General features: G+C 50.9%; 1 protein-coding gene across 7 annotated transcripts in view; it reads right to left on the bottom strand.

Annotated features, from left to right (window-relative positions):
* Window positions 1–11,179, bottom strand: part of Dnah1 (dynein axonemal heavy chain 1) — a 70,552-nt gene extending 59,373 nt beyond the window's left edge. For 3 of the 7 annotated variants that reach the window (XR_007346878.1, XM_048801163.1, XM_048801165.1), the window contains exons 1-7: window positions 10,989–11,178; window positions 7,848–8,100; window positions 6,818–7,198; window positions 5,301–5,373; window positions 2,328–2,502; window positions 1,009–1,165; window positions 43–175 (exon numbers count right to left, since the gene is read on the bottom strand). Coding sequence is in view for 6 of the 7 variants with exons in the window: in XM_048801163.1 (XP_048657120.1) it covers window positions 43–175; window positions 1,009–1,165; window positions 2,328–2,502; window positions 5,301–5,373; window positions 6,818–7,165 (886 nt within the window). In the remaining variant the exon portion in view is untranslated. Of the gene's footprint in view, window positions 1–42; window positions 176–1,008; window positions 1,166–2,327; window positions 2,503–5,300; window positions 5,374–6,817; window positions 7,199–7,847; window positions 8,101–10,988 lie in introns of those variants that run through there. The other 4 variants (XM_048801164.1, XM_015494530.2, XM_048801166.1 and 1 more) reach the window with 4 other exon arrangements.
* Between the last annotated feature and the right edge of the window lie 591 nt (window positions 11,180–11,770).

Below are 11,770 nucleotides of genomic sequence, written 5' to 3' on the forward strand. Positions count from 1 at the left end.
GCTGGGACAAGATGGTACCCCACCCCAGGCTGGCCTGCTCACCATGTCCCAGGAAGTCGTCAGTGGGCAGGAGGGCTTTCCCAGGAACTGGTTTCCTGGTGTTTGACCCTGGCTCCAAGCCCATATTGATCCACTCTTGGGGAGTGCGACAGTCAAATTCCTCATTGTCAAACACCTGGGAGAAAGCAGGCAAAGGTCGGGAGGAAGTGGCTCCCCTAGAGGCCGGGGCGAACTGAGCATGCCAGAGAACAGGGCTGCCTCAGTAGCCTGCTCCCCAGATGAAGGAGCTGCAGGTGGCTGGGAGGGCAGAGCCCTTCCTCTACTTCTCCCAGGGGCACACAGGGTCTGAAGGAGAGGGAAACCCTGGATCCTTGTCCAGAAAAGCCACCTAAGGCTCAAGCAGAGGGCTTCTGGGGACTCAGGGCAAGATGTCGACGCTCTCCCCCACTCCCCTGGAACATCCAGCTCAGGCCCAAGAGAACAGAGAGCTCTTGGGTTTCTTGAGCACCCCACAGGAAGGCGGTTGTCCATCACTGGAAGGATCATGTGCATCTAGATCCAGAGTCTCCAGAGACACTCAGGACACAGAGAGGAAGGGGAAGGAGCCAAAGCCAGGGCCAGGCTGTGCAATCTCTTTTTCCTCCTCTGATTCTGTTTTCCCATTTGTATCCCAAGGGGCAGTACTGACACCCTCCTCCATCTCTGGTCTCCACAGTCCAACCTGACTGCATCTAGGTACCCATGAGGGTGGGGGGACACACAGGCTGCCCAGGCTCCCTGGGAAGAAGCAGAGGATCTGCCTCCCAGGGATCACGGGAGCCCTTCCTACTCCAACCTAGGATGACTAAGGCACCTGGGGTGGGTTATGGTTATTCAGTTGCTATGATTGGACATGTAAGTATCTGTGGTTGGAGTGGGGCTCTCCTTTGGGGTCTGACTCCTGAGCTTCAGCCAGGGTCCCGCACTCCCATCCCATCTCCATTGGCAATCCACAGAAGCCTGGCTTACCTTCAGTGGGAGATAGATGGGGAAGAGTGGGTCATGGCCCTGTTCAATGGTTTGGGGGTTTTGGGGGTCTGGGTGCCTTGGCATGAGCTCATTGGAGTCGATGCCCTCATTAGCCAGCAATTGCTCGATGTCCAGGCTCAGGTACTGCCGCTTTCTCCTGGAAGGGCAGGTAGGATTCTCAGGACGGCTGGGCTCGTGTAGGAGCTCCGCTAGTGAGCCCCAGGGCTCTTGTTAGGTAGTAGCTAGCAATGAGCAGTGAAATACATGGTAAGGTCACAATTACTTAAATTACTTTAGGGTCCTTCTTTAAACTATCTTACGAAATCAATGGTGGCAGTTCATCTGTAGAAAACAAAGTAAAGGGCTATTTGTAAAACACGTCAAGAGAAAAGGATGAATGGGACTAACTCTTGAAAGGGTCCACTGAGGTTGATGTGAAGTTGGGAATTATGGCTATAAGTGTCTCCAGTTGTCTGGGAAGGAGGATTCCTTTAGTAGCACAGGCACACTATGATAACTTCTGACCAGCTACTGTCCCCAGTGCCCACATTAACATGGGATTGACTTATAGATGAAGCCCCCCTGAATAGGATGGCCACCATGACAGTTCTGGAGAGGACCAACTAAGGTCAAAAACTCCATCACCTGAAGAGAAGGAGGAGTTGAACACCTGATTGGTGAAGGTTGTCAAAGGAGGACCCCAGTTTTCAAGTCAACCATAAAACTAATAAATTTGGAGATAGCATTGTCTCCTTTTGTTGTTCTCTGCTCAGAGACGTCTCTCTCTCTCTCTCTCTCTCTCTCTCTCTCTCTCTCTCTCTCTCTCGTCACTCTCGTGCTCTCTGCTTGAGCCTCACTTTGCTTTTACTTTATTTTCACCTTACTTTCACTTACAATAAAGTTCTCTTGCATGACGTCTGGTGTCTGACTTTAAATTTTCTTTCATCGGAACACTAGAACCAAGGTTTGGAGTTTTAGCTCCCTGCTTTCCTGTGACATTCTGGCTACTGTGAGAAGGCCCAGGGTTTGTGATGATAGTGGTGTGGACCCCTTTGAGTCCCTGGGCTCCAATTACCCCTGTATCCTGCCCTGGCAGGCCCACTTCATTGACCTAAATGCCACCCTTTCTGATTCCACAGCAAGGAAAATCCATTTGTTCTTCTGAAAGAACCAAAGAACTAGAAAATTTAAATATTTTTTCATAGAATCTGCCATGGAGATGGAGACGGTCACCTAGTGGTCTTTAGACCCTCAACTTTTCATTAGGCAGATACCACCTCCCGGAGGACAGGTCCTCTCTACAGCCCACCCAGTCGTACCTCTCAATCTCAATCTTTCGGGGGCACTGGCCGGGCAGCACCTGGAAGGGCACCTGCACCTTGGGCTCATAGGCTTGCGGCGGGAAGTCAGTCTGGGTGAGCAGCTTGGTCGTGGACCCGATGCTCTGCTGCTCTATGCACTCCTCAAAGTCATCAGGAACCTTGAAAGTTTCGACTGCAGGCAGAGGCAGAGGCAGGCACTGTGGGAATCAGGCTGGGGCCCCATGACACCAGTTCCCCCGATCATCCAATAAGACAAATCGCCAGGCAGGAACCATGTGGGCACACTCTGGTGTGGGAAGCTTGGAGCTTGCCTGCGACCAGTTGGTGTCAGAAGGAAGACAGATAACAAACCAGGTGCCCAATCGGGTGCAGAACAGAAGGAAACAGGGCCTCCGGAACGTCTGTTTTAGTCCTACCATACATGTCCAGGGCCAGCATGCTGGGCGGTTCCCTTATGAAACACCCAGGACCCCAGCACTGGAGCCATTGCTCAAGCCAGGTGCTGAATTAAAGTACTGGTGAGGGTGACGACTGGACAGGAAGGTAAAGTGGGCATATGAGAGTTTGAATGCCATTCACTGCCTGGGGCCCTTTCCAGACTGGAGGCACCCTGAGTAGGGGTGGATGGTCCCTGTGGGACCCTGAAGCCACCAAATGGCTGCCCCTACTTGGACAATGGCAGACTGAGCCTTCTATTCTAGGTATGGGGGGAAGGGAGTTGGTGGAATGAGATCACAGATAGGGTTATCCCATCATCCCAGGTTGCCCAGACTGAGGGTTTCTTGGAACATAGGGTGCTCAGTGGAGAGGAAAGTCCCAGGGGAATGGAGACCACTATAGGTGGGGCTAGGGGGTGTGGGTGCCCCCCATGTATTCTCCTGGCAGAGGAAGGTTCCAAGGAGTCCCAAGGGTCCTGGGAAGCCTTAGTGACCCCCTTCTTGAGACTCATGACTTCTTTGGGGTCAAGAGGTGGTCACATTACACAGAGATCTTGGGGTAACTTCTGGAGCCTCACAGAAGCTTCCAGATTCTGGGCCTGGGATGTTGTCTGAGGTTTGGCAGAGGCCTCCTGCCTTCAGCTGAAGTCCATTCTCTTAGCAGAGCTGCCAGCACCAAACAGCTCAGACACAAGGACAATCTTCAGCTGCTTGTGGTGGTGCACGCCTATAATCCCAGTGGTTCAGAGGCTGAGACAGGCGGATCACAAGTTCAAAGCCGGCCTCAGCAACTTAGCAAGGCCCTAGGAAACTTAGCGAGACCCTGTCTCTACATAAAATATAAAAAAGGGCTGGGGATGTGGCTCAGTGGTTAAGCACCCCTGGGTTCAATCCTTGGTACCAGGGGAAAAAAGGGGGGGCAGTTTCAAACCCCTAATCTCCTGCTCTAGTGCCTATGGATTCACAACACCATTCTGCTCCTGGAACCCACTCCGGGAAGGAACCAAGAAGGAGCCAGGGTGAAGAGGTGGCCTCTAGCCTCTGCTTCATCCTCGAGCCCCTGACAGGCTGCTCAAGCCTTCTGTTTAGTTCTCAGGCAACAAAGGGGAACTTCTGTCACAGGCTTCCAAGAGCCAACTGGTCCCACACTGTTGGGGCTGCTTTTCCTCATGTGGGTGGGACTGCTGAGCTGCTGAACCCTGCCATAGATGGTGGGAGTATCATTCCAATGCCCTGAAGGCCTGAGATCTGTGGTTTATAGCCATTTTCCAGGTCACGGTTGCTTGTGAGACTGTTGAGAACATCAAACCAGATCCTCAGATACGTACAAAAATGTCCGTATTGATGCCATTTTCGGGGCCAGTTTAGGAGTTCACAGACCCCATAAGGCTCATGGGCTCTGATGGCACTAATGTAGGCAGTGCCAATAAGGAGCCAGGCCTTTCCTTGGGTGGACATGAAGGCAGACAGCTGGGACTATGGGGATATGGGGACTCTGGGCCTAGTGGAAGTGGAGTCCTGTCTGATGCAGAAGGAAAGAAAATGCACCCAGATGGGAGGGTCTCTGCCCCACTCCCTCACCACCACCTGGTGCCTATCCTAGAGCCACCTTATTCTCTCTGCTACAGGTCTGCCTCACAATGTTGGGAGCTGTGATTTGAACCATGTTCCCTGTCCTGCTGCAGGAACTGCACCTGTGCTGAACACTTCCTGTGCAAAGGTTTAGGTCAAGACTGCCCAGTTGCCATGGTGATGCCCTGCTTAAAGGGGGTTCTGTGCTAGGCATAGGACTATCAGTCTTGACCCTTAATCCAGACACCAGCTGCCAGGGATAGAGAATTATGAGTGCAAACTGATCATTATAATTGGTCACTAGTCTGACCTTCAATCCTGCATGCTTTGAAGAAACTTTCACACCAAAAACCCCTTTTGATGATAAATCCTATATAATAAACGTGCTAAGCTAGCAGTGGGTCATTATTCTGCGTCTGTAATGTCCTACCTGGGCTCAGCTTTCTCTCTGTGTGTCTGTTTTTCTTTTATAATCCCCCATCACCCCTCGCTGGTTTCTGAATTAACAGCCCTGCTGGTTGCAGCACTACACACTGCAGACCTGTCCTAGTCTTTACTCCCAGTTGTGTTCCGAGACTTGCCCTGGAGACTGAGAGGATGTTCCTCCTTCTTTTCTCCAGCAAAGATCTCCTGGGTATCTAACTGTGCCATGTGCTCTTCCAGACGCTGGGGCTCCAGGAGAGCACAACTCAGACATACTCCTGGCTTCCTCTGAGCCCATGTTCCAGCCGAGGTAGATGCCCTATTGACCCTAGCCAGGCAGACAGAATTACAGCCCTGCCCTTAGCAGCTCCAGGCCCTTATGGCAGTTCTGGGGAGGACAAGGATGAAGCACTCTCTGTAAGTCTGGCCCTCGCAAAACACTTTATCTTTTACTGGTCTCATTTTACCTTCTGAGGCCAGAAACCCTGCCTTTAAATGCACACCAGGACCCACCCACCCTGTTCCCCTGGGCACTGACCTTTTGGGGTGAACTCGCTGAGGTCGGCTTGACGTAGGAAGTTCTGGTTCACGCAGGGCCCACGGCACACGTTCTGAAACCAAACCCCAGAGGCCCGAGTGTACTTACACATCCCAGGGACATGGGAAGGATTCCAAGGCCAGGGCCTTTCCTGAGGACCACCAGGGAGCACTCCAGGAGCACAGGGGTAAGGCAGAACTAATGAGTTCCATAAACTTTGTTCAAAGGTCACAGTGGGGAGGGCTGGGGTTGTGGCTCAGTGGTAGAGCGCTTGCCTAGCACGTGTGAGGCACTGGGTTTGATCCTTAGCACTACATAAGAATAAATAAGTAAAATAAAGGTGTTGTGTCCATATACAACTAAAAAAAAAAAAGTCACAGTGGGTGACAAGCTAGGACATCCGGGGCCTACTCTGTTCTAGTCCAACATAGCTTCCCTCGTTACTGAGAACTCCCAGCATGCATCAAGAGGCTGAGCCATGAGACAGGTACTGTAAGGCCAGCCAGTGTCTCTGTGTGCATCTCCTCTCCCAAGGATCACTCTGGCACGACTGGTGGACTGGGTATCAGTGGGTCCTTGCCCTGTCTCTCTTGGCCTCTCCTCTGTCTCAAACTTTCCTAAGGCTTCCTGGGATACACAGGACTCTGTGTTTCTGTCCTAGTCATCCCCTTCCCATCTTCCCCTGGCTGTAGCCTCATCCCTGACCTTTTCCCTTCTACTTCATATGGGCCATGCCCTCTCTCAGGGACCCCAGAACTTTGTACCTGCTGTTCCCTGTACCTGGAACACCCCAAGTACCTAAAAAAGCATGCCCATTGTTGTGTTTTGGACGTGAGGTGTCCCCCAAAAGTTCACATGTGAGACAATGCAAGAAGGTTCAGAGAAGAAACGATTGTGTTACAAGAGCCTTAACCCAATCCGTGAGTTAATCCCCTGATGGGATTAACTGAGTGGTGGCTGAAGGCATGTATGCTGCGGCTGGAGGAGGTGGACATTGGTAATATGGCTTAGTAGTATATATTTATCTAGAGAGTGGAGTCTGTATCTTTGCTTCCTGATCATCATGTGAGCTGCTTTCCTCTGTCATACTCTTCCGCCATGATGGAGTTGGCTATTTATGGACGTGAGCCCTTAAATAAAATTTTCCTCCTCTACAATTGTTCTAAAACACCCATCTCTTAGATGTCAGCAGCATGACATCTCATCCAGGGATGCTTTTCTAACCAGGATTAGGGGGAAGGCAACTGCCCCACCAATGTTGTAGCTCCTTCCAGGGCCTGGACACAGCGGGAGCTCAGTAATGAGTTGTGAATGAATAGACAGATGAATGGATGGATGAATGGACAGCTAGATGGATGGCCAAAAAGATGGCTGGCTGACTGGCTGGGGATGGGTGGATGGATTTTTGGGTTGACAGGTGGCTAAATGAACAGATGAACTGATGAAGAGAAGAAGAATGAGGGAATGGAGGCTACAGGGAAAGCTCAGGCATGGTAGAGGATAGCTGCTATATTTACCCCAAGTTGATCCAAGCTTCCAGGGCTGAGGATTTCAGAGTAGAACCCACGCTGCTTCATCACTGGGTACTTCTTGTCAGTTCCGGTCAGTGGTAACTTCCCGGGCAGCCCCATGTCTGAGGGCAGGGGTGGGACCAGGGGTACCACTACAGGTGGGGGCTCGGGGTCAGGGCCTGGAGGAGGAATCCCCACATCATTACTTGGTCCCTGAAGAGCCCTCTCCATGTTACACTCTAGGCCTCCAAGAGTCCCTCCCAGGTTGCACTCTTGGTTCGCAGGAATACTGCTGGGTCCCGGTTCCTGAGGGGCCCTTCCTGGATTGGGTGCTTCTCTGTTCCGATGCTCCATGGTGCTTCTCAGGGAGATGCCCAGTCAGAGCTCCTAGGAGAAGATACAGTGTCACTCAGTCCTTGACAGCCTCTGTCTCAGCCCCCAGAGGCACCATGATACACCATGCCTCCTCTCACCAAGCCCCAGCCCTTGATCCACGGACAGCAGAAGAGGGAGGAGAAAAGGAATGGTCTCCTCCTAATTTGGACAGAAACACAGCACCAGGAGAGTCTCACCAGGAGACCTTGGGCCCATCCTGGATACTGCATGTGAGAAATGAGCCCCCACCCACCCAGAATTAAGGGCTGAGTTAGGGGAAGATCTGCAGGTGCCTCTGCATCTGTCCATGTCTCCTTCATTTTTGAAAAGGCTTCACTTCTCAGCAGGGAGAGATGCGGGGTGGGAAGTGCCAAGACTTGCTTACTCAGTGAATTTTCCTAAATGACTTTCAGCCACAAGTAGCCCCAGGCCCCCCATCCCCCAACCCTGTGGAACCAGCCTGCCTCTCCCCGGATGGGCACAAGGTCTCACTAGCATTTGAAAGACCCAGGCCAAACTCTGCAGTCCATCCCATCCAGGCTCACCCTACCTCCCAGCATCCCCTAGGAGCCAAGGGACTAAATGGCGTCCCTAGCAGGATCCTGATGCTGATCGTTGGCCTACAGATCCCTGTATCAGCAACAAAACAGCATTCACTCACCCAGGCTCTGGGGGTCAGCCCAGCTCAGGGAATGTATACCCTTCTGTCTTCATGGAGGGAGAAACAGATGTCTCCAACTTGCACGCACATCCACCACCTCGTGGACAAGGGTTTGTGGGGCTTTATTAGCAAGCCCTTGCCAAGCCGCTATTGCTTTTGGCTATCTCAGTCTACATCACCAGGGGAAATCCTTGGGCAGGAGAACATTACAAGAAATGGGGTAAGGGTATAGGGAAGAGATTTTCACCTAAGGCTGGTGTAGAAACAAACAAACACAAAAAGAAGTCTTCAATTAGTTCAATAAAAATGTCAATTAATAAAAGGAAACAAAAACATCTTAACAAAAGGAAATAGGGGCCCTCCTTCCTGGACCCCATCACATTTTCCTACCCCTCTGTACACTGGGATAGGACAGTGAGGAGCTTGCAGAACAGGTTATTCTTTTTTCTTTTTCTTTCTTTCTTTTCTTTTCCTTTTTTTTTTTTTTTTTTTTTTTTTGTGTGTGTGTGGTACTAGGGATTGAACTCAAGGATGCTTTACCACTAAGCTATATCCCCAGCCCCCCTTTTTTCATATTTATTTACTAGTTGTAGATGGACACAATACCTTTATTTTTATGTGGTGCTGAGGATTGAACCCAGTGCCCCATGCATGCTAGGAAAGCGCTCTTCCTCTGAGCCACAACCCCAGGCCCATCCCCATCCCTATCCCCATCCCTTTTTATTTTTTATTTTGGGACTTGCTGAGTTGATGAGGCTGGCCTCAAACTTGCAATTCTCCTGCCTCAGCCTCCTGAGTAGCTGAGATTACAGGTGTGCTCCACCATTCCTGGCAAAGCCACTTTTTGGCTGAGTGCTTTGTGCTCTGCCATTCTCTGACTTAGCCACCCAGAGGGATGTGCTCTGGCAGAGGTTCTTATCTACACTGGCCTGAGGAATGGAGGGTGGCTGGGCCTGTGTGGAACAAAGCTAGCCAGTAGCACCAAAGCAGCCTGCATCAGCTGAGCCCATTTCCAAGAAGAGGATGGTGAGTTGGCAGACCATTTGAAGGATGGAGAAGGACAGATAAAGCTCAGGCAGAGAGTTCCAGGCACCCAGCCAGAAGGCCCACCAGCCTCTAGCCAGCTTTGCCAGGTCTTCCCCACTGGAACTCTGCTCCATGAAACCACTTTCTGGCAGCCAGCTATCTCCCAGGGCATGTGCTAAAGACAATGCTGATTCTGGTCCACCTTTCTGAGAGTCACCATCCCTATCCAGAACACCCTAAAGGGCAGAGGACTCCCCTGAGGCTCAGCTCAATTGTGTTATAAACCCACAGGTGTCTGTTTCATCTTTGAACAAAATCATTGAACAGACAGAGCAGAGCTAGGAGAGGCCAGAGTCCGGTTCCATAGGAAACATTCCATTTCTGGTCTTGCCAGCTTGCTTCAACATGCTTGGCTTGCTTTGCTGGTGCCTAGAGATAACAGGAGCACAAATGTCCAGGAAACTGCAGTGTTACCTGGGAAAAAAGGAGTCCATGATGGGTGGATTTGCCACCCTCAAATTGCAGTTTCCCACTGAGTGAGGGTGGCAGTGGGGGCATGCATTGAGGTATGTTCCAAGAAGGAATGGGGGTAGGGAAGAATGAGCTGCAGACTCAGCACCCCAATCCGCCTTCACAATGGCTTCCTTCTAACCTATTTCAACTCTGGGCACCTGGACCTGGTCAGTGTGCAGGAGCTAGCTGCAACAGACAGACAGACCTGTGCCTCCTGTTATAGTCTCAAGGGTGACAGCATCTGCCTGGGAATGAGTATGGCTGGTGGGAGGAAGAGGGACATGGTTCCTACCAAGGCCTCTGCTGCTTGTCACTCTGGATACGTTCTCCCCATTTGTGTGAGGGAACTAACCTGTGAGATGGCAAGTGTGAACCATACAGGTACAGCCCTGGGAATGGTTAATATTATTAAAGACCTGGAATTATTTAACACATCATCTTATTTAAACTTCTGAAGTCAATATTTCAAAATGAAATATCCTCATTTCTCAGAACGAAGGGAAAAGGGGAAATGAGCCAGTATGGTGGCTCATGCCTGTAATCCCAGCAACTCAGCAGGCTGAGGCAGGAAGATCACAAGTTTAAGGCCAGCCTCAGCAACTTAGTGAGAACTGCCCTAAAAAAAAAAGAGTTAAGTGATCTGCCCAAAGTCACAGAGCCAGCAAGAAGAGGCACAGATTCTTCTTGTTCCTTATTCAGATGACCCAGGAATCCTACTGTCTTGAGGTAGACAGGGCTTCAGGTTGGATTCACTAGCATTCAATACTATGTGATTCAACCACCTGTCAATCAGCTGATGCACACAGATGAGCAAAGGTATTTGACATTATCTATAATTTACAAACAAAGATGTTCAGGTCCAGAGAAGTCCAGAAGAAACTTCAAAGAACTGACAGAACTAGAATGGAGATTGAGGGCTTTACCTTTGGTTGGCCCAAAGGCTCATGTTCCTAGCTCCATGGCAGTGGTTCTCAAATTGCATACCAAGGAGCCCTGAGATTGTGCAAAGTGGGTGGCTGTGGGGAGCAGGAGCTAAGCAGGAGGGCTTCTAAGCCACCCACTCCTGATTCAAAAAGGAGCTGTACCTTTATGTTTCACACCATAGTGTTCTGTGTGAGCTCTCATTTGACAAACAGACTCTAAGGAATTATGGAAGCCTCAGCCTTTGTTGGGTCAAGCACTTCCTTTGCTTGATGCAATCTGGGTCTGCATTCCCAGGCTACTGAATCTCCTTGCCCCAGTTTACAAACAAGGATGTCCAGAATTACATATGCATATATGTTTCCCCTGCGAACTGGCAGGGATTTTCAAGTAACACTGCTTTCTGGGAACTGGGTGCCTAGCAGGGGATTGGCATGGACTTGGCACACAGTAGGTCCAGAAAGCATTTGCTGAAGGCTGTCTGAGTCAAGGAATTAACGAATGGGGTTAGGTAAAGGAAGAAAGGAAGTTGATCTCTGTAACAACTCTCGTCCCCCTGAGGTTGGGTGGCTGATGAGGAACCTGCCAGAGGAGGAGGGGGCCACATCCTATGCACCGAGGTGGGATCCCAAAAACCGTTCTGGTAAGCAAGGTTAAATGAAGTGCGCCCTCCGCCCTCACCTCTGTCCCCCTGGTCAAGGGTCTGTCGGGCATCCAAAGTCATGGGCAGGAATGGGGATCCTGGTCAGGAAAGAGCCTCTTCCATGTCCACTCGCCCTCTGCGCCTTACCTAGGTCTCCCTGCCCCTGCAATCCGTCTACCTTACCGACCTACCTCTCCACGGATCTGCGCTGCGGTCAGTCCGCGGGTCTCTAGGGAGGGACGCGGGCCGGTTGCGAGGGGGCGGGACCCTCGGCACCGCTGGGCGGGAGCTTCCGTCCTCGTGAACCTCGGATCTACACTCTCCCCGACTAGGGTCCTAGTTTCTCAGGCTTTCCCCAACTCTGACCTGGGCTGGTTGCTCCTGGTACACCCTCCCAGGATGGCGGGGTTAGGGTCAGTCATCCCTGCAGATTCTCCCCTCCCAGACCCTTCTAGAGGAAGAAACCAAACAACTAAATGCAACCTGAGAACTTTGATTGAATTTTTTTAAGGCAGTGCAAATAACTGGGGAGTTGGGGGGAGGAAGAATTGAGGAAAATTATGAATTGGAAATTTGTGTTTAAGCCACAGATGCAGACAGATAGTGTATGATCCCTAAAGAAAAGCGGAGGCAGTAAAACACCATGTCCCTGAATGCTCTCGTTTCTGTTCCCAAAAAACCTAGCCAAGTTAAGGGAATAAGGAGAGCAAGCCTGGGTCAGAAAGTCCAGATACATATTATCTTGAAGGACACCAGCCCTCTCTTAGGCACACTAAGAACTAGAGCAAATTAGGGCTATCTGTAGAAAGCCACTTTCTTG

Source organism: Marmota marmota, unplaced genomic scaffold (assembly GCF_001458135.2).
Source record: "Marmota marmota marmota unplaced genomic scaffold, marMar, whole genome shotgun sequence".
Classification (NCBI taxonomy): Eukaryota; Metazoa; Chordata; class Mammalia; order Rodentia; family Sciuridae; genus Marmota; species Marmota marmota.